The 23,184-nt window shown below is 38.9% G+C and overlaps 1 protein-coding gene across 1 annotated transcript in view; it reads right to left on the minus strand.

Annotated features, from left to right (window-relative positions):
• CFAP47 (cilia and flagella associated protein 47) overlaps positions 1-23,184 on the minus strand; it is a 360,991-nt gene that overhangs the window by 209,053 nt on the left and 128,754 nt on the right. Inside the window, exons 28-31 of the mRNA XM_090264123.1 lie at positions 19,125-19,350; positions 16,799-17,020; positions 2,790-2,871; positions 1,745-1,873 (exon numbers count right to left, since the gene is read on the minus strand). Coding sequence (XP_090120249.1) covers positions 1,745-1,873; positions 2,790-2,871; positions 16,799-17,020; positions 19,125-19,350 — 659 coding nt within the window. The remainder of the gene's footprint in view (positions 1-1,744; positions 1,874-2,789; positions 2,872-16,798; positions 17,021-19,124; positions 19,351-23,184) is intronic.

A 23,184-nucleotide genomic window follows, 5' to 3' on the forward strand; every position in this document is an offset into this window, starting at 1 on the left:
GTCATAGCCTTTGTCATACTTCCTTGTAATTATATATACCTAGTTTTTATATACTCCAGGACACAAAAGTCTCTAGGAGACAGACTATATCTAGTTTACTGTTACACTCCTAAAGCCTAGTATAGTACCTGAAACATAATAATTGTTCAATAAATTCATTCAACAAGTATTTGTTGAGCATCTACTATGTGGATGACACTCTATGAAGTTTACAAGTCATACTTGGTTTCTAAATTCATACACGAATAGGTCAGGGAAGACAGACTAATAAATGAACAAACATATATACAAATGCATGCATAAATGAATAAGTGTGTGAATAAAGTCCACAAACAAGATTAGGACTAGTTTGCCCCTACATTAAGGCATGTGCTGCTCTTCTGTTTTGGACTTGCTCCTCTTATCACTGGGCAGAATTAGAGATGATGCAGACTGGAGTTCAGAAAAGGAGAAAATGTCTTTTCACAATTCTAAATTTGGCTGAAAGTTACAAACACCTTCATACATTCTTCTGGGAATTAATCAAGGAAAAGCAGGATTTCTTCTCTTGAAATCGAGCAAGAGAAACAGGGCAGGTTGAGGTGAATAGAAGAGAAGAAGGAATCATGTAGCAGAAGAACTCTGCAAAAGATAGGCCTGGGTGGCTGGCTGCAGTGAAAGCTTTCAGTGGCCTGAGAGCAGCAAGACGGCCTGTGCTCCTGGGCCCTGGCAGAGAGCAACAAAGAAGAAATAAACGTTTCCTACATCAGAAAGTTTTATATGGCCAAAATCAGGTGATCTTGGAAGAAAGTAGGTATGAGAACCCTAGTTTCCTCATTTATACACTGGCGAGTACTGGTTGTGAAGACTAAACAAGATCACATTTTAAAAAGCATTTTGTGACATATAATACTATGTAGCTTTTAATTTTGTCCTTTCCTTTGAGACACTAAATGCTGCTTCTATTTAACTTAATTTCTTTTTCCTTTTAACTCCCTGCCCTGCAGCTCACCCTGGCTGTGAGTGAGGATGGAGCAGAAGCCTCCATTGGTCTTAGTGAGCAAGACCTATCATGCTGCTTTTGGAATGCAAGGAAATGATTTCAGGACTGAAACCAGTACTTGTTTAAGCAATAAAAAATATAGGTTGTGAAGGTACAATTTACATGATATCTTACCAGCACATGCACCTTGGCATGAGGTCAGCTGGAGAATCTCATCAACACCTGGTCTTGCCTATAGTTACATGATTCCTAGTGAACATCTCTCCAGAATTACAAGAGACTACTATGCATTAGAGGTGAAGACCATACTTTTCACCAATATCCATTCTTTAATCCTTCCTTTCAATACTGGAAAATGCACGTAGTTATCAATTTTAGACTATATTTCTCAACTTCCTTTAAAGCTGGGTGCAGTCATATGACTAAATTCTACTCAACGGAATGTGAAAGGGAAATGATGCATTTTCTAGGCAACATCCTTACAAGGTATTTACTTGTCTTCTTACTCCTTTTTCTGTTCTTCCTTATTCTGAGAAATTGACCCAGACATGAAAGCCCAGTACTGAGGATGAAAAAGACACCCTACTACCTCTAAACCACTCACTTCTCCACAGTTCCATGAGAAAAAAAATAAAAATTCTATCTTATTTGAGCCACTGTCGTTTTAAATCTTTTACGGTTGTATTACCTATGCTTTTACTAACACATTATCTACGTAAATTAAACAAAAAGTCCAGCGATGAACAAGAGGGTAAATGGTACCTTGTATATCTGAAGGAATACATCTGTCCATGCCCGTTTACTCCAGACTTCAAACTCAGTCATATCTATAACAAGAGAATGCTTTTCCTTTGGTATAGGTGGACATGGCAGCAAGGTATCAAGGTGAGACTTTAACAAATAAAATATCACATTGTTAGAATGCAAGACAAATGTAAATTCAAAAATTTAACTACTTAGCATATGTTTTTTTCCTTTTAAATAAAACTTTTACATGTCCTTTTTATACATTCATCAAGACCTCTAATTCCCCATGTGCCAGTCATAGCAACTATCAACACTGGTAACTTCTGGAACTCATAGCCCTTTATTGAGGTCATAGATTTATTCATAGATTTAGCTTTAGGGCAGAAGTGGCAGAATGAAGGGCAAAGTTATTCTGAACTCTGAACCTCTAAGAGCCATGCTGTGAATTAAGCCACAGGACTCAGGAGAGTGCCAAAGAACAGGCCCCTGGCTCTGCTACTAGTATCATGTGGTGAGTATAGTAACTACCACCGCTAGAGTTGCCTCAAAGCCTCCATACAGCTCAAAACAATACCCCTTTCTCAATAGATTTGCATAAAATGAACTGCATAATTTGAAAAAAAACTATGCATATCTTGCTTAATTTCTCCCTATTCTCCTCTAAAATTGAGGAAGGGAAATGTGAAGTGGTGGGCAAATTAAACACGTACTTTCGTTGGAAGATATATATTCTAAAAATTCATTTTAAGATAAAGTTTATATAAGCACACAACATTTTTCATTTCTAAATTCCCTAAAAGAAGCAATTACTTACATATTTAAGAAAACCATGTGATCATTTCTGCCTACGCTTCCCAGAGATTTTTAAACAAATATAAAAATATATACATATATACATACACACACACACACACACACACACGTATATATATTCCATAATCTTTAGGATACTTCATAAATAAAAAATCAAGGATTCTAAAATGAAATATTTAAGCACAGACCAAAAATCAGTAAATTTAATAATAGCTACACAGTTGTTCCAAAAATTATATTTCCTTACTCTCACTGTAATCCACTTCTTATAATCATCTGGATCAAACAGAAATTCTGGCAGTACATGAGGAATACATGCTCCTCGAGAACTAAAATTAAAAAAGAAACATCCAAATTATTATGTTTTAATACAATTTGTATATCACTTGCATTTCAACTTCAATTAAATAATTTCAATGCCATATAGTTTGTTTATTAAATTATAATCTTAATATTTAAAAATTACATAACTAATTTTTAAAGTTTCCCTTAACAATAAAATGTGTATATGATGCTTCCTTAGAGAACTTATTAATGAGAAAGATCTTACTGTCTTTAATCATCCACATCTACCCTTAAACGTTAATGGGATATAGAGTTATAATTTAGCCCCTATTATCAAAGCACTATTTTTTGTTATGACATTATAAAATTGAAAAATATGTGGAAAAAGTCTGAATACAGTAAAATACTTAATAACTAGATCATTAGTCACCCAATGTTCATGGAATGCCTATCACCACATATGCCTGAATATAAATAACCCCCAATATAACACAATTCATCACTTATCTTTCCAAAGAGAATATCCAAAATTTGTGGCCTCTTTGATTATATAAACTTATAGTAGTATAGCTGAACCATAAAATATCCTGAATATAAATAACCCCCAATATAACACAATTCATCACTTATCTTTCCAAAGAGAATATCCAAAATTTGTGGCCTCTTTGATTATATAAACTTATAGTAGTATAGCTGAACCATAAAATATCTATTTTTATTATTTGATACATTCAAAAACTAATACCTATTTATATAATTTTATACATTTAAAAATATTTATAACATTTAAGGCTTTACACTTTTTTCACTGTGAAATTCCTTGAATTGTTTTAATCCAAACTTCTCATATGCACGTCCATCACCACAGAATCTACAGACATCTAATGCAGTTTTGGCAGGAGTGTTTCCTAGAAGGCATTTGGGTGTTTACGTATAACTCATTTACTGAGCTAGAACTCCACTCACCATAAACATTTACCAGAAAAGAATGCCTCACCTAGTACTCAACTCTGTAACACCCTCAGCAGTCTGCAGTCCTGGAACTACTGAGAAGCAAGATAAAGAAAAAGCAGAAAGGAGGCTTAGTATGATTCTGAAAGCTCAAACCTTGAAGACAGCACAGATGGACATAAGAAGAAAGAAGTAAGGAAGGGAGTCCTAGTGCGGATGGGAGCCATGGACATGGTTCTAGAGTTGTTAAGTTTCATGTGGGACTGGATCAGTCTAAGGTAGTAGAGGAAATTGTGTTGCACACATATAAAGTCCCTTTGTTTGGAAGTCAAACATCATCCCTCCTCTTTGATTTTTACACTTTTCCTGTCTGCATCTACCTATTTTTATGAATCTTCATTACATTCAAATTATTATATGTTTAAATAAAATCTAATTTGAATGGAATGCAACTTCTTAGCAGGAGGAACCAACCTAAGGCCTATGTAAGAACTCAATGAGATGACGCCTCCTTAAGTTGAAATCCTAGAGAGTGAAACAAAGAAATATGAAGAACCTGGAATACTTCCTTGCATCCAAATCCAAGACAGGATCTTTATTTTCTATAAAATGCTACTGAGAGCCTAAGGAAACCTATCAGAGAACCATTAATCTGAGAGTATTTTGAGGAGAGAGACCACATGGTCTTCATCCGAGTATTCCATGGTGTCCAGCAGAGAGTAAGCCCTCAGTAAAAAGCTGAGAATGTAAGAATGCAGTTTTGCATTGGTAAAGACAAGACAACAGGTCCAAAATGGTGTCATGCATGTTAAGCCCCGCATCACCACGCCAAGAATTAATTACAATTTTGGCTCTTCTGGAAATAGAATCTTACACCATTCAATCAGAGTTGTCTGAGTAGCACTAGTCAGGTCAGCTATTTGACAGTGTCACCAAACATCAAGTGGGTTCCTGCTGCCTGCCTCCACCCTCTAGGCAAAAATCCAGAGGCAAAGGTTTGGTGATAAAGGAAAGCACCGTATTTTTCGCTCTATAAGACATACCTGACCATAAGACGCACCTAGGTTTAGAGAAGAAAAAGAAAAAAAATATTCTGAACCAAATGGTGTACTAAAATATTTAATAAAATATAACAGAATAATATTTGAACCATGTAAAGTGAACAGCAGTCAACAGCAGTATTAAGAACCATCATCACTGTCATTAACAAATGAGGAGAGACTTTAAGGTTCAAGTACTCTTCTAGTTTTCTGGGAACCTCAAGACCTCATCATCGCTAGTGTCAGAATTTATGAAGCTCAGTTGCTCACAATCACTGCTATCACTTTCTTCGCTATCTTCATACTGACCAGACACCTTGAGATTCAGCAGTAAATTGGGACATTTAAGTATCCCCAGGGGTTTCGCGTGGGCCCACCGCTTCCTCTTCTAACAGCTGTCGCCACCACTGACAGGTCAGGTAATACACATCACAGTCTGTGACTCAATATTCACTCCATAAGATGCACAGACATTTCCCCCCAACTTTTAGGGGAAAAAAGTGCACCTTATGGAGCAAAAAATATGGTAGTTTTTATTCAAAAACTATACAATTTTGGAATAACAGCTTTCCACATTAGTCACCTAAGCCTTTTAATTAAAGCTAAACTCTTTAACACCTGAGCTCTCCCTATCATTCCTCTTTAGTTTTCAATTGTTATATTTCTATAGGGTTAGTTTACAAACTAAAACAACACAAGATACAAAAGCTACACAATTTTGGAAGAACAGCAGGCTTCTGCCTCAGAGCTCATCCCCTCTAGAACACCCAAAGAAGAATAACCCTGTCACCCTCTGCCAGGCCAGCCCGATCCCAGGTAGCATCCAGAGTTCCTTCCCATACAAAATGCCATCTGTTGGGAAATGCAGGCAGCTGCAGCAAGATTGAGGAGGAGAGGGGGCAGAGAGCCAGCCCAAGAGCTTGAAAGCCCTTCTTTTATTTCAAATCTTCTAGCCCGTAATTCCATGCACTCTGGAGACATTCAGCTTCTCAGCCAAGACTGTTTACTGTTGCCTCAGACAACCTCCTCCTACTGCTATTCCCTAGTCCTCCCCTGTGATCTGATCAGATCTCTCTGAATCAGTAGCAGAGCACTGCAACCCTCTAAAGGAAAGTGCCCTTGCCACAACCAATCTACTTTGTGTGTTGTAAGGGTGGAAAGTGTTTCCCTTCCTTCTTTCTAGGTTCATCGGCTGGTCTAATAATCAAACTGACATAAGACAGATTAACAGGAGAAAAACAAATTAAATATAGACCTACTGGAGCGGCACAGATGTGAAACTCCCAGGCAGTCAAGTAATTGAGGCAAAGGAGGTAAGGATCTGAGGCTTCAAAGGGGAGAAAGACAATTCACAGGAAGATGAGAAGAGCAGATATTTGGTCAACAAATGTTTGCCCCACCATGCAGATAAAGTGTTTCTGATATAAAAAGTTATCTCTGGTAATAACTCTCTTTTTGGGCCTGGCACCCTGTCTAAATTCTTTGAGGTAGTTAAGAGAAAGGAAAGCACTCACCGAGTCTACTGGGTCTCAACTGCCTTCAGTTCAAAACAATTCATATGCCAAAGGGCACATTTTGGGGCGGTGCATTCCACCCCCCTTCATTGCTTAAGTACAACTTCCCTGATCATGCTCCCTTCTGCTTATAAAATCTCTTGCCTTGTATAACTCTTTGGAGCCCCTCCGCATCTGCTAGATTGGATGCTGTCTGATGTGTAAAGCGTCAAGTAAAACCAATCAGATCTATAAAACTTACTCAGCTGAATTTTGTTCTTTAACAGCATTTTACAGATGCTAGTATGAAATTAAGTTGAGCAGAATCGTCATCGGCAGCCGTCCGTCTCGAGAGACGATGGCGTAGCTTCTTGAGAGTCTATCTGCACCGCCGAGAATGGCTGTGCAGTCCGACTCGGGAGTGACAATCCCTGCCGCACTTGTTACAGGGGAAGGCAGATGGCTGTTGTTGCTGCTGCTGACGCTGCTTCCGCCTCGATCTTTTCTGGACCGCCTCCTCGTTGCGCGCAGCCTCCGCGCGTGACATACCTTGCCTGACCGCGAGCCTCCAGGCTAGGCGGTCGTCTGCTTGAACTTCCCATGTGTTGAGATTGATGGAGCATTGTGTCATGTCCTTTTTGCAGATGTCTTTGAACCGCAGTTTTGGGCACCCTGTCATCCTCTTGCCTTCTGCTAGCTCGCCGTAGAGGAGGTCTTTGGGGATACGGCCTGCATCCATTCTTTTGACATGGCCGAGCCACCTGAGGCGTCTCTCACTAAGAACTGCATGCAAACTGCTCATATTGGCTCGCTTCAGCACCTCAGTGTTGGGGACCTTATCCTGCCAGGCGACATGCAGGACGCGTCGCAGGCACCTCATGTGGAAGCTGTTGAGTTTCCTTTCGTGCCTTGCGTAGGTGGTCCACGTCTCGCTGCCATAGAGGAGAGTGCTGAGTACGCAGGCTTGGTAGATGCGCAGTCTGGTTTTCTCAGTGAGGCTGGAATTGTTCCACGCTCGCCGGTTCAGTCTGGCCATAACTGTGGCTGCCCTGGCGATTCTCCGGTTGACCTCCAAGTCGACTGACAGAGAGCTCGAGATGGTGGACCCGAGGTAAGTGAAGTCGTTGACAACCTCCAGGGTGTATCCGTCGATGGTGATGCATGGGGGAGTCCCCGTGCCTTGAGCCATAACATTCGTCTTCGTCAGGCTGATGGCTAGTCCGAACTCCTTGCATGCGTGGGAAAGGCAAGTGACTAGCTGCTGGAGTCCCTCTTCGGAGTGTGATGTCAAAGCTGCATCGTCGGCGAAGAGCATCTCACGGATGAGCACCTCTTTGACTTTGGTCTTGGCTCGTAGATGGGCCAGGTTGTAGAGCTTGCCATCGGATCTGGTGTGAATGAAGACACCCTCGCTGCAGTCCTTAAAGGCGTATTGGAGGAGCATGGAGAAGAAGATTCCGAACAGCGTAGGCGCGAGGACGCAGCCCTGCTTTACTCCGCTGCTGACTGGGAAGGCCTCAGAGGTTGCGCCGTTGTAGGACACCGTGCTGTGCATGTTGTCGTGAAAGGACATGACCACAGCAAGCAGATGTGGTGGACAGCCAATCTTCCGTAGCAAGCTGAAGAGTCCGCTTCGACTGACCAGATCAAACGCCTTCGTGAGGTCGATAAAGGCGAGGTAGAGTGGTTTATGCTGCTCGTGACACTTCTCCTGCAGCTGGCGTAGGGAGAAGATCATGTCCACTGTTGATCGGCCAGCTCTGAAGCCACACTGGGACTCTGGGTAGACGCGGGAAGCAAGGGTCTGCAGGCGGGCAAGAGCGACCCGGGCGAATACTTTGCCGACGACGCTGAGGAGAGAGATGCCCCGGTAGTTGTTGCAGTCACTGCGGTCTCCTTTGTTCTTGTACATGGTGATAATGTTGGCGTCTCTCATATCCTGGGGGATGTAACCCTCCTTCCAGCAGAGACAGAGTAGATGGTGGAGCGGCTGTAGCAGGACTGGTTTCCCGCTCTTTAGGATTTCTGGAGGGATTCCGTCGCTTCCTGGTGCTTTCCCGCAAGCAAGGCGGTCGATGGCTTTGCCGAGCTCTGCCGCAGTAGGTGGGGTGTCTAGCTCCTCCATGACTGGTAGGTCTGGGATGGCTTTAAGAGCAGTGTCTGTTACGGTGTTCTTCGTTGCGTACAGCTCAAGGTAGTGCTCGGTCCACCGCCGCATTTGCTGTTCCTGGTCAGTGATGACCTCACCTGTCTTGGACTTAAGGGGGGCGATCTTGGAGGGGATTGGGCCTGTTGCCTTCTTGATACCCTCATACATTCCTCGTGCGTTGCCTATATCGGCGGCTTCCTGGATGCTTCTGCACAGGTTTAGCCAATAGGTGTTGGCACAGTGGCGGGCGGTCTTCTGGACTTTGTTCCTGGCAGCCCGTAGAGCTTGAAGTGTACTGGGAGTGGGCGTGGCCTTGTAAGCCAGTAGGGCCTTCCTCTTAGCCTCGATCACGGGTTCCATTTCTTCCCAGTGAGCCTCGTACCAGTCAGCGTTCTTCCGCTCTTTCTTCCCGTAAGCAATAATGGCGGAGTTGTATATGGCGTCGCGGAGACGTGGCCAATTGGATTCGATAATGTCATCTGCCGCCACTCCCTCGCCGAGTGCATCTTCCATCTTGTTGATGAATTGCTGGGTCTTAACTGGGTTGCTGGCACAACTGGTGTTGATGCGTGGGCGACCCTTCATCTTGGAGTGGTGCAACCTCTTCGGCATTATGCGCACCTTGCTTACCACGAGGGCATGGTCCGTGTCGCAGTCTGCACTGTGGTAGCTGCGGGTGAGGAGGGTGCTGCCAATATCCGTTCTTCTGGTGATGACGAGGTCAAGCTGGTGCCAATGACGGGAGCGGGGGTGCCTCCATGACACCTGGTGGATCTCTTTGCACTTGAAGAATGTGTTTGTCATGCACAGGCCGTGGTGACACAAAAGCTCAAGCAGTCGCTGACCATTCTCATTGATCTTTCCTCTCCCAAAGTTTCCGAGGCAGGTGGGCCAGGCCATGTGGTCGGCTCCTACTCTTGCGTTGAAGTCTCCAAGGAGATAGAGAGCGTTACTTCTGGGAATCTTGGATAACGCTTCGTCCAGTGCATGGTAGAACTGTTCTTTCTCTTCAGTGGTGGCGCAGAGGGTTGGGGCATACGCGCTAAGAATGCTGACTGGGCCGAAAGTTGTTGACAATCGGAGGGTAAGTAATCTCTCTGTGCCTCCTGTGGGTGGCTCTATGGAGTTAACAAGCGTGTTCTTCACAGCGAACCCAACACCGTGCTGTCTTGGTTGGTCCGGAGACTTCCCTTGCCAGTAGAAGGTGTAGTTGGTTTCTCTGATAGTTCCGTTGTCGGCCAACCGGGTCTCCTGTAGAGCCGCAATGTCGATGTTTAGTCGTGCCAGTTCCCTATCGATGACAGCGGTTTTCCTGGCACCCTTGATCCACGGAAGGTCTGCAGTAAGTCCGGGGCACATGGTCCTGATGTTCCAGCTAGCGAGGCGAAGAGCCGGAGGCTTCTTTCTTGTTGTTTGCTTGGAATTAACAGGTGCGGGTGTTTTGTGGCCCACTTTTCGAGAGGCGCCTCTCTGATCCCCACGCACCCAGTGGGGCAGGCGAGCCATGGCGAGACGGTAGCTGTCCAGTGAGGTGCGATGACCTCTCCCACCGTCAGAGGAGACCCCTGGCGCTCGTTTCCTTCGCCAATCGGATGAGCTTATAACCGGTATCTGTCTCCTCCCGTGTTGAGTCGACATCTTGCAATGACGCTGGAGTGTCCTCTCAAGTGAAACTGAAGCTACAGAGCCTGGGCAGGGTGATATGGAGGGTCTGCTGTTGCCCATGCAGCAGACCCCCCCTCTCTTCGCAGCTGAAGGGTCCAAGGGAAAGACAAAGTCAATACAGCTTGGCTTCAGGTGCGCCGCAGGAGTTGCCGGTGTTGACTACAATGTCAAACCGCCTTAGGGACTCCGGCTCCGGATTTTCTGTCGGGGTTTACTCCCTTAGCCTTTCCCCTGAAGAGGTATGCCGCAAGGCAGCGGAGGTTTTTTGGAGTCAGAGTTTTCCTTCTCTGATTTTAGAGATGTCCTTCCTCTTTCCTCCTTTACAGTCTTGAGGGCAGCATTTACAGGCTAAAATAGAAAACTGGCAGTGTAACCTTCTAAGCAGATACTACCAATACCCTGCTTGGGTATACTCACCCAACAATAAACATCTCTTAAATGTCCTCCAAGTGCCATGCCTCGAATTAGTAAATGGCAGTGCAATGGCAGCCAAACATTTGGATCAGTTTCACTAAGTAAACCACCAACACAAGTAGGTTTTTAAAACAATAGAATAGTGTCTCATTTTATTAAAAATAATAACTATTTTTAAGCAACTTACCAGCAACACTGACTAAAAACCTGGCTGTGTTTCCCACTGTTTCAACTGCTCCTCAGCTGGCTTTAACACAGCAGTATCCTGACTGGTGGCCTGAGTTAAGACTTGAAGAACAACAGTGCTGGCACTATTGAGATCCATGGAAACCAATTGGCTCAGTCCGAATAGCCCGGCTCTCCAGCTTCCACTGTCCAACACGAAGTGGCGTCGGTTGGTCCCGCGCCCCACGCTTGCAAGTCCACGCGCCGCCGCCCACTGATGCCGAAAGCGGCTTCTAGGAACGCGCCATGTTCTGAGTTGCAGCTCTAAACGATGCGGACGCTAGAATATCGCGTCACAGACATCCACAGCAATAAAAAAGATCAAAATACTGATACACAAAACAACACAAATGAATCTCAAAAAGCATTACGCTAAGTGAAAGAAGCAAAGCATAAAAGTCTACATGAAGTTCTAGAAAATGCAAAATTATAGAGACAGAAAGTAGATCACTGGTTGCCTTGGGCTATGGGGCTAGAGGAAAGGATGATACAACAAGACACAGGATAATTTTTAGGGAGATGGAAATGCTTTAATCTTGATTCAATAGTAGTTATGCTACCGAAAAGCAATTTGGGGTCCTGCTGCCTGCCACCACCCTCTAGGCAAAATTCCAGAAGCAAAGGTTTGGTGATAAAGAAAGTCTATCCAGTCACAGCTTCAATTACTTAAGCCTATCAATTAAGGCTAAACTCTAACACCTGGGCCCTGCTATCATTTCCCCCTGTTTTAATCACCTTATTTCTATAGGGCTAGTTACAAACTAGAATAGGTCACCCCAAAATATGCCTCTTTGGCATTTCGATGATTTTGAGAAACTACAGACACAGAAGAAGCTCTGAAAACAGGGTAGAAGTTACCCTCTTGTAATGAAAATCTACATTTATAAAGGAAATTTACATTATAAAAGAAGCCCTCACGTGGAAGAGAGCTATTACTGGAGAAAACTTTTCACCTGAGACGCTTTCTTGCCTGGCAGAGCAACTCATGTTTAACAAACATTTCCTCTTTCCCTCTCAGGCTCCCTACATCTCCCCATCTTTCCAGGTCCTGGACTCCTACCCCTTTCGCTTTCTCGGAATTAGGTATATAAACCTCAATCTCCTGGCTGCTTTTGAGTCTCATATCTTTGTGGGACTATCATAATTAGGCATCTAATTAAATTGGTTTTTTTTTCTCCTAATCTGTCTTTTATTACAGACAAGAATCTAGAAGGGAAGAGGAAAATTTATTTTTCTTCCCATACAAGAGGATTGTTTCTTTCTTTTCATTAAGCATCTAATCCTAAGGCCTAACTTCATCAGTCCCTCAGATAGTATTTACAATTATGTTTTGTCAATAGTTTATGTCTGGTCATTAAGTTTTATAGCGTTGACTTTCACAACTGATTTGATTACACTTTTACATTCTAGGATTTCTATTTGCATATTTCTTCCAAGTTTACCATTAGTAGAACAAAATAAAATTAGATGTAATGTGTTATTAAATTTTAAACTTAACCTCCCAAAATGATGGCATTTCTCATTAATTGCACAAGATAAATATAATCTCACTTGTACAAATTCCTCACCCACTGTCACCAAATTTAAATGGGGAAACTAATAAAATTTATTATCATTTTGAATACCTTTATTTCTATGATAAAACATATGCACACATTTTGGATTAATGACCCAATTTTATTAACCACACTGCCACATGCTGGATGTTGAGGAATTTTATCAGAGTCAACATATCCTGATAGGCACATATTTACTGATAAAAAAGCAATAAATTTGAGTGGCTTGGCTTTAATGCCAAAATCATTCTTCTATACCTGCATCCTCATACCTTAGAATGTCAAGACAGAAATCTCCCATGTTAATGTCAACACTACTGGAGCTGTGCAAACAATAATGCTACAAGTATAGCATGACAATCACAAATATCATGGAGTTTAATGATGCTATTAGAAAAGCATTTGATTTTTATATTGTACAAACTATAAAGATCTAGTTAAATATGCAAACTTCCCCGTTTTGTTCACAGTTAATATTCCAATAGATTTTAAAAGCACAACTAACTTTCTAAAATAAGAATGGCATTAGAATTTTTGCAATTCCACTATAAAAGACATCATAATGGACAGGCATAAATAAGAAGGTATAGTTTTATAATATCACACATGGAATTTAATTTACTTGTAAAGGGAAGTGAGTTGTTTTTTCCTAAGTGCATTTATTTTGGTAAATGAACAATTAAAAAAAACAAGTCAATGGAATTAGAAATATGAGTTATAGTAGTTTTATATTAGGTAATATCCTATTTTATAGTTTCAGTGTAGGGTACACAGTGTTTACATTCTACTTCTGTTTTGGTTTTACATTATGGAAATTATAAATTACAAAGTTTTTTTCAACAGAAATCAATGACATCATTAAAAAGTTATTGGTTATAATCAAATGACATTATATCAGAGGATACTAGATAGTGTATTAATTTGCTCAGGCTGCCATAATAGAGTACCACAGACTGGGTACGTTAAATGAGAGAAATTTATTTTCTCACACTTCTGGAGGCAAAAAGTCCAAGATCAAAATGCCCAAAAATTTGGTTGCTAGTTTCCTCCAGCTTGCAGACAGCTGCCTTCTTGTTGTGTCCTCACATGACCTTTTCTCTGTGCTCCAACAGAGAGAGGGGGAGAGACAGATCTTTGGTGTCTTCCTCATTTTATAAAGGCACCAGTCTTATAGGCTTAGGTATCAGCCTTCATGGCATCATTAACGTAATTACATCCTGAATGGTCCTATCTCCAAAAACAGTCACACTGAGGGTTAGGACTTCAGCATGTGAACTTTAGGGGAACACAATTCAGTACATAACAGGCACAAATCACAAGAAATATTATGCATATTATTTCATATAACAATACAAAATTTATTGTAAACTATACCCACAAATAAAATATTTTTTTTAATAATACAACACATATGGCATTGTTATGAGATCAATTATGTCCCCCTAAAGTCATATGTTGAAACCCTAACCCTCAGTATTTCCGAATGTGACTTTTTGGAGTTAAGGCCTTTAAGACAGTAACTAAGGTAAAATGGGGCCGTTAGAATGGTTCCTAATCCAATCTGACTAGTGCTTATAAGAAGATGAAATCTGGACACACAGAAAGACACCAGGAGTACATACACATAGAGAAAATGTTATGTGAGGACAGGAGAGAAGGCAGCCATCTGTAAGTCAAGCAGAGAGGTCTCAGAAGGAACCCAATCTACCTGCACCTTGATCTTGGATGTCCAGTCTTCAGAACTGTGAAAAATAAATAAATTTGTATTGTTTAGGCCATCCAGTCTGTGATATTTTGTTACGACCCTCATAAACTAACATAGATATGATGGAATAAATACCCCAATAGTTAAAGTCATTCTTAAGAGTTTGTAGTTTAAAAGCCCTGGCTGCTGTGGCTCAGTGGATTGACAGTCAGCCTGTGAACCAAGTGTCGCTGGTTCGACTCACAGTCAGGGCATATGACTAGGTTGCACATGAGGTCCCCAGTTGAGGGTGCATGAGAGGCAACCACACAGTGATGTTTCTCTCCCTCTCTTTCTCCTTTCCCCTCTCTAAAAACAAAAAAAAATAAAATAATAAAAATGTATCATAAAAAAGGTTTGTAGTTTAATATTATAAAGTTCAATATACAGTCATAGTACCCACCCTAATGTTCTCTAACTTCATTCTCTCACTGGTTACCTCTTCCCACCTGGAATACAAATGCCTTACTTTTTCTTCCTTTATCCCTTAATTTTATATATCACAAAATTTCCCTTGCTCCTATTAGACTGTTTTGAGACTCAATTTTAAAGTGTTATTCTTTTTAGGACAGGAGCTCAAAAAGTACAACTCTGAAAGAAAATGTTACTAAATATTTAAAGACCATTAGACTCATTCTGTGGCAATTAGTGGTACTGGGTGTTAAGAGATGACAGAAGAAGATGTGGTTCTGGCCCTCACATGGTCACATGCTCAAAAACTAGTGAGGTGCAGAGATTCCTGCAGGAGTCAGAGGTGTGCTATTTTCCTTAAATGATAGAATTTTTCTCACACACCCCCTGCCCCCAGATTGGGTATGGAGGAATAGAAAGCATTGACTTGAATCTTCACATATCTTAGGCTCTTTTTGACCAGAATAGTGTGTTTATGGTAATTCTATTCTTTGGGATAAACAATTCAAATTTCTGACCTCTTCTACCCACTGCCAGATGACATGTGGGAAGAGCTTGGTTTATTGATGAGTAAATAAAGCTTTAACTTCAGGTTTCCTCACTTTCATGAGTCCCTTTTAAAGCCATGTATCTAATTTTTTGTATTTTTAATTTGATATTATTTTATAAAGGAGGAACCTCCAAATTGTATATGGCATCTCAGGACATGGATAATCCCTGTATTTGGGCTTCCATGAGGCAGGTGAGAGGCAGGTGAGACTCTTGTATCTGTACATGAAGGTCTGTGACTAGTTCTCTGGATGCTCAGTCTCTTTGGCAATGTGCCCTCTCTGCCTGAAGCCTGGTTGCCATGTGGGCATCTGCTGCTGAGGCCTGATTTGGGGATCCTGTATCTCACCACTTGGCTCCATCAAGGACCAACACGTCCCGCATAACTGACTCAGCCACTCTCCAGTTCTCACACATTTATCATTCACATTGTGACTTGAGAGCCAATCACCCTTCCACCACTTTATTGGCCAACCCAGCATCCATCCCCTATAACAGACTGCCTTGGTCATCATTCAATCACCTTCAATGACTTAGAAACTTCTAGATCTTTTCCAAGTGACAGGAAACTCAAGCTAGTTTTGGCTATTACCATGATAGTGACAATATCAGAAATGAAGAAAAGCTATTGTATTTTGGTCAGAACTATTTCTAATTTTTAGGACCATAGTATTGCTAGGGACTGAAAAGTCTGATGTACAAATTTTAAAAACCGACCACCAAGTCTTCCATTTATATTCCTGCTATAAGTGTCCTCTTGTTACCCTCCATCCCTGATCCTATTAAGGGAGATGAATATCTCTGTACAACTATGGGGTTGATTCCACACACAGGTAAGCCAAATATAAAAACACAGTAGTATATCTCAACATATAATAACCCTAATACATAAATAACTGCAAGTAACAAACACTATTTTAGTGATACAGAAGCATGGAAAATGGAGTAATAACACTGTCTGTGCATGTAGGGAGTTCTAGTGGACAAGGACACTGCAAATGTAGGCAAAAGAAGCACTGGATATTCAGCAACACCCCCCTTACAGTTTAAATGAGCAATGCTTTTCCATCTCTTGGCGAATTGCCATTTAATCTTTGCAGAGAAACACAGACATTATGGTGACAAGTATTTTTCCCATATTTTCTATTGACCATTTATGGAAAATTTCACCTGCCCATTATTTTAATATTAAAAGACTTGAACTCTGCAGACTAAAAGTTCACAGTGCCCATAACTTGAGATTGTACTAACACTAATCTGATGAATAAATTATTGGTTTCATTCTTTTGGGCTCGATGGATTTATCTACTTGACTTATATATACATATATAGGATTCTCAAAATGAGGCCATAGACCAGAAGTATCAGTATCACTTGAAACTTGTTATGAATACAAATTAGCATTATAATCTCTGTGGGTAAGGGCCAGGAACATATTTACCATGTCATCCAAATTATTTGGATGGATGATAAAGTTTGAGAATGATTGCCTTACATTATAAATCTGATAAGTGATAAAATGCTTATTTGCATTAGATTTACTGTAACAACATAATCAATAAAATATACTTTTTAAAAAATGCTTATTTGCTATTATTTTTCCAAGTTATATATTACAGGGTTACATATATTGTGGAAATTTAGTAAATATTTTCTTAAAAAACAAATATATAATGTCAAAATCTATCTAGCTATCTACCTACCCATCTATACTTAGTTATCTACCTATCTAAGCCATAATTACATTTTTAAATTAGCACATTCATGTGCTTACCTGAGAAAATTAAGAACTGAGGAATGTTGTTTATAAAGTTGAATCACCCTTTCAGTGGAATCCACAGGTAATGACTGACTAAGATTAATTCCATCAGGCATTTTCCCACTCAAGTGGAGTATCACATCATAAATTGTTTTATTATATCTTAAAGAGCCACTCGCTTTGGGAATGTCATCACCTGCTGTGTCTGATGTGGAAATCTCCATTTTATTCACATCCCTATAGGAAAACAATTTTTAAAATTTCTTTCACTCTCAAAATGTTACATTATGGAGAAAACGGTCAACGATGAAATAAAGTTCTATTCTAAATTACCAATAAAAAATTACAAAATTCATTTATTCAGCTACTATGTTAGTAAAAATTAGATTTTTTAAATAACCCCAGAGCTTTCCGGCATCTTGTTTTAGACACATATAATTATCTACTGTTGCAATTGTCAAGTGTCTGAAAGATTATATTGTGATTAGAAAATGTAAATGCTTTGGATAAACAGTATAGGCCTTAAATCCTGGATCCATCACCTACTTGCTGTGTAATTCACTAAACTCAATTTTTTGTACTATAAATTAAAGGTAATAATGCCTATAATAGTTTCCAAGGTATATTTCAAACATTCATCACACATGCTTATACACAAATTTACACACATTTTCTCAATATGTATTTAATACTTAGAAGGGCACATCTTGTACATTGGCCTCATAGTAGAAATTCTCATTTTAAAGATAAAGTCCAGAGATCTATTGTTCCCATGTATTTCTCTGTTCTTTAAATAGGACAATGAAATCTCTATTTCTTGACACTTTCTGCACCAAGTTGTTATATACGCTAATTTTTAAATGAAGCATAGAATTCCAACCAATTTTGCTGTCTACAGTTTATCAAATAACTAATACTACACTATTTTTTTGATAGCAATCAGTCACAAATCTGTTATTAGCTTAGAGTGACAAATAAATGTGCCCAAGGGACCATTTGGAATGGCAGTTTGTCAGTTTGCTAGCTAGTAGGTCTGTATTGTATACTACAGGAGAAAAAACACTGGTTTAGGTAAGGGTGTGGTTACCACTGCTCAGACCCTGACTCTGCCACTTACCATATGACCCAGCAACCCCTCTTCTGGGTGTCTACCCCTAAAATTTGAAAACATTTATTTGAATAGTTATATGTGCCATATGTTCATTGCAGCATTATTCACAGTGGCCAAGACTTGGAAACAACCAAAGTGTCTTTTGACAGATGATTGGATAAAGAAGATGTGGTACATATATACTACAGAATACTACTCAGCCATAAGAAAAGATGAAATACTGTCATTTGCAACAACATGGATGGATCTTGAGAATATCATGCTAAGTAAAATAAATCAGGCAGAAAAAGTCAAGAACCATATGATTTTACTCATGTGGGATATAAAACTGAAAGCAACAAATGAACAAACAAGAAAAACAAACAAAATCTTATAGACACAGACAATGATACGGTGGTTACAAGAGGGAAGGGGGATAGGGATTGTGAAGAGCAGAGGGGGTCAAATACACAGTGATGGAAGATTTGACTTTGGGTGGTGGGCACACAATACAATACACAGATGATGTATTAGTAGAAATGTACACTTGAAACCTATATAACTTTATTAACCAATGTTAGCTTAATAAACTTTAAAATTAATTAAAATGAAAAAGTAACTAGCATTGGTAACATAAAGAATACAAACTAGTGTTTGTAGTCATACTTATCACTTACTCAAGTGAATCTGACATCCATTTGTCATAAAAGTGATATTTAAGTAAAATATACCTCCTTGAGTTTACAAAAAAAAAATGAAAAAAAATCATTAAAATGTACTCAAAATAGGTAAATTTTTTCAGTAGAACAAACACCGAAGCAAAAAACTGAAAAGTTATAATAGAATAACTTCTCTCAAGAATTCCCTGGAGTGCCCTGACCAGTATGTCGCAGTTGGTTGGGTGTCATCCCACAAAGTGAAAGGTTGCAGGTTCTGTTCTCAGTCAGGGCACATGCCTGGGTTATGGGCCAGGTCCCCCATTGGGGGTGTGCAAGAGGCAATTGATTGATGTTTGTCTTATACATCGATGTTTCTCTCTTTCTCCCTCTCTTCCCCTGTCTCTAAAAATTAAATAAATAAAATCTTAAAAAACAAGAATTTATATTTGCATCTTTCTTAAAGGCCTTATGATTTATCAGTTTAGAATAAATTATTCAATATTGTATTTCACTTAAAATGACCCCAATAAGTAACTACTTTATTATATGATACAAACATAACAAGGAGTTTAGAGAAACATGCAATTGTCACCTTCTTATAGTCTCTGGAATAGAAAAACAATGTGGTCCTTCAGGCCAGCCAAAGAGGGTGAACCAAGTCTGAGCTGCATATACAACCTTCTGAAAGAAGTCAAATGCCTTTGTTCCTGGTTCAGGATGAAACTGTTTATTTTCCTCCTTTTCCATTGATTCATCACCTTCTTCCTTTGATGGTTCACATTCGTCCAAGTTCAACATTTCAGATGATGTTTCCATTTCTAAAATTCACATATTTTTGTAAAAACAGGGACTTGACCATAGAGTAAAATATTCTGTCAGCTATTGTAGTTTGTAGATAGACAAATAGATCTCATTTTACAAATTATTTTATGCTCTCAAAAAATTCTGACCCAATTGACTCTTATCTTAAAATAAAAAGAGAAAATAGATTTATTTTCAAATACCCAACAGAAATGCTTTAAAAACAGATGAATTACAGTGGGACAACTGTAATAGAAAAACAAACAAAAATTTTTAGTGGAAAAAAACAATGAAAGCAAAATAAATAAATGAGCCAACAAATCCCAACCCCCAGGGAAAAAAACTTCACATGTAGGAAAGTAAACAAGAGAAAATGTAAAGTATGGAACTGCAATTTTAGTGAATATTAGAAGGACAAAGATTTTCCTTCACACTGTGTATTTTTCTCCCTACCTGATCCCTCCAGAATTTGGCATTCTAAAGAAGTAAGTAATGACATAGATTCCTTGCATGAAACTAATAAGACCAGTTGTTAATAGAGGTTTTGTCGACCAAGACTTTGACTGGAATGTCAGGCCTAAAGGAGACATGCTTGGGCTCTGGTTGTTACCAACAAGCCCCAAGGAACTGGAATTGACTTTTGAAGGTAATAAAAGCCCACGAGAAAAAAAAAATAGATGAATTACAATGAAAAAGGAACATTAAATTTTCTTCTTGCCATAATAGTATGTGAAACACTCCCCAAAATGGAACCTTTCACTTTTCTATTACATATGTAAAATATTTTAACAATTCTTTAACTTTACTTGTTAGACAGAATTAAACCTTAGCTGAAAACTTACAAAAACAAAATATTGGCTTCAGATTCAAAGCAACTTTCTATCCAAATGAAGCACTTCAATAAAACAAAACATTTTGAGCTAATTCTTGAGAAATTTTTAAGAATATACAATGATTTGATTATATTTTTAAAAATCTGCCTATTTAAGGGCACAAGCACAACTCTTTTAAAAACCTCACAATATTTCATTTGGTTTGGTCCATTCAACAAAATGAAAAATTTTCAGTACTACTCATATCCAGAGAAAAATAATATTTGAATGGTTAATTGCAAATAATGTTATCATATTCACATATTTTTCTGTGCTCATCTCTTTCTAAGATAGGTGACATTAAATCCTAACTGGGTAATTAGAAGATAATCCCCTAGGCCAACAGTTCCCAAACTGTGGACAGACGGTACCTGGGATATAACAACAAATTCACAGGGGCTCTGCAGGTTATTCAGCTTTTGGGTTAAATATCATTATAACATCTATTGGCTATCAGATATACTACAACTCTTAGGTTTTTTGGACCAAAGCATTTAATAAACAGAATAGCTTAGTACATCTTTTGTTCTAAGGGAAAATTACTGAGACACTAAGAATACTGTAAACCAAAAACATTAGAGAATCTCTGCTTTAGATCATTGGAGAGAAGTCCCAAAGCAGATGACTCACTTAAAACTAATTAGCCCTGGCTGCTGTGGCTCAGTGGATTGAGCGTCGGCCTGCGAGCCAAGTGTCGCTGGTTCGATTCCCAGTCAGGGCACATGACTAGGTTGCACATCAGCTCCCCAGTTGGGGGCGCAAGTGAGAGGCAACCACACAGTGATGTTTCTCTCCCTCTCTTTCTGCTTCCCCCTCTCTCTAAAAATAAAAAAAAAATAAAAACAAACAAGCAAACAAATAAATAAATAAATATTAAAAAAATAAAATAAAACTAATTATAAGTTCACGGTTTTCTTCTTGCATTTCTTACTACCTGAAAAAACAAAGCTTTTAATTAAGTAATATTAAGCATCATGTTATAGACTGGATGAAGCAGTATGCTATATATTTGCCACATACCAACAAATAATCACTTCTCAGGCTCAGCATTACTACATTTAGAAGGAGCACAAGAGGATAATATATGTTTTTCAGGGGCAAGTGAAGTATTGTCTCTAGTCTTTACAGGACTGGGATCCTTATCTGCAAATGACACTTTGCATCATAGCAGGTCAAACAAGCATTTATAAACTCACTATTCAATTTAATTTTAAATTACTGAATCTAATTTCATAATTTAATATATAAAATACACAGCACAAAATAAAAGAAGAAAGCCTAAATGTCCATTAACACATAAAATAAGATGTCAAATAAGAAAAAAATAACATAACGGGTGACATGGTTTTCTGACTCAAATGAACTTTAATAAGGCAATTATTATGGTATATCAAAGCTTCTGGAGAATAAACAGTGCTCAACTTGAGCATAAAGTAGGATATGTAAAACATTTTAAATGTTTTTAACACCAAAACTTTTGAAATTATTATATACGATGCCAAAAACAAACATTAAAGTGTGTAACTAACAAAAAATAATTTCTTCCTACTTATTTTTCTGAAATGAAATCACTGCTTGGTTATGAGCTGACACCATTTGCACAGCTTTCAGTGTCTATTCCAGTTAGCGTTGCCGTATATACACTAGAGTTGGCCACCATGGTAATCTGAACCCAACCACAGGCAATGCTAAGAAAAAGCAGTAGATGTGACCTAGGGCAGATTATTTATGCATGTATGTATGTATGTATGCATATATCTATGTCAGTCTGTCTTCTATACATCACCATATATGTGTATATAAATATATATACATATATATGTTTTCATAATGTAATTCTATCAGAAAAGCATGGCCTGTATAGTTACAAAGATCTAATTTGAAAACTTGGCACTATGACTCCTGAGCTGTTAAACCATGGATTCATTACACAAGTTCTCTGCAACATATGTTTTTAACCATAAGATGACACCGAAAGTTCTTAGTTCATGAATCTGTTGTGAGAATTACTTTATGAGCAAAAACACATCTAAATATGCCAGTATATTCTGTTTCTTCTACTGTTTCAGTACAAAGCCATTCAGAATTTGTCAGAGAACCTTTATGTAGTACGTGTGCATAGCTTCAGAAGGCTAAGGCCACTATAAACTTCACAGAAGTGAGCCTTAGGGAATTCAAGGTTAGAATGAATCACACTGTATGCATTAGGCAGTATCATTTCAACTTACCAACTTATTTATAAACAGTTCTGGGTATAAAGCCACATCTGTACTTTTCAGATTAAGTTAGTGATTCATATAATGGTTTTTATTTAGCACATTAGCTATAGCAGGTAAATCATACTGCTTTACTTTGGATACACGTAATACATTGTAAGATTTCACCTTTACTGAACATAATATACTCTAGAGCACAACAGCCACTTAATGCGTAGGCTCTGAGGTCTCACAAATATAGTTAGTATTCCCTGGGGCAAGTTGCTCAACCTCTCTGTGAGTCATTTTTTTAATCTGTAAAGTGAGATTATTAAGAGTATCAAACTCAGGATTGATGGCGGGAGAGAGGCGGGGGTGGGTGGGGCAGGGGAGAGCAACCGGGGAGAAAAATAGGATGACTGTATAGAACAACAAAAAAGACATTAAAAAATAAAAGATAAAATAAATAAATAAATATAAGGCACTTAGCAGAGACCACATGCCTGGAAAGCATTAAACATATATAGCATTATAAATTATTATTATGCATATTTATAAATACTTTGGAATATTTAAGAATCATGATATCTTTTTTTTATTTTCTTTTAAAGAGATAGCAATATTTTGTACAGTAATTCCTCATTATTTTCTGGAAGGATAACATAAAAGAGTAATAAAGCAATAAAATAATAACAGTTATAAAGCAAGAATAATGAAATAGTAATAATAAAACAATAATACTTTCCAGGTATTTACAGTCTATGAGTCCTCAGAAAAGCCTTTT

This window comes from Furipterus horrens, unplaced genomic scaffold, assembly GCF_987537825.1.
Source record: "Furipterus horrens unplaced genomic scaffold, mFurHor1.1.pri manual_scaffold_17, whole genome shotgun sequence".
Classification (NCBI taxonomy): Eukaryota; Metazoa; Chordata; class Mammalia; order Chiroptera; family Furipteridae; genus Furipterus; species Furipterus horrens.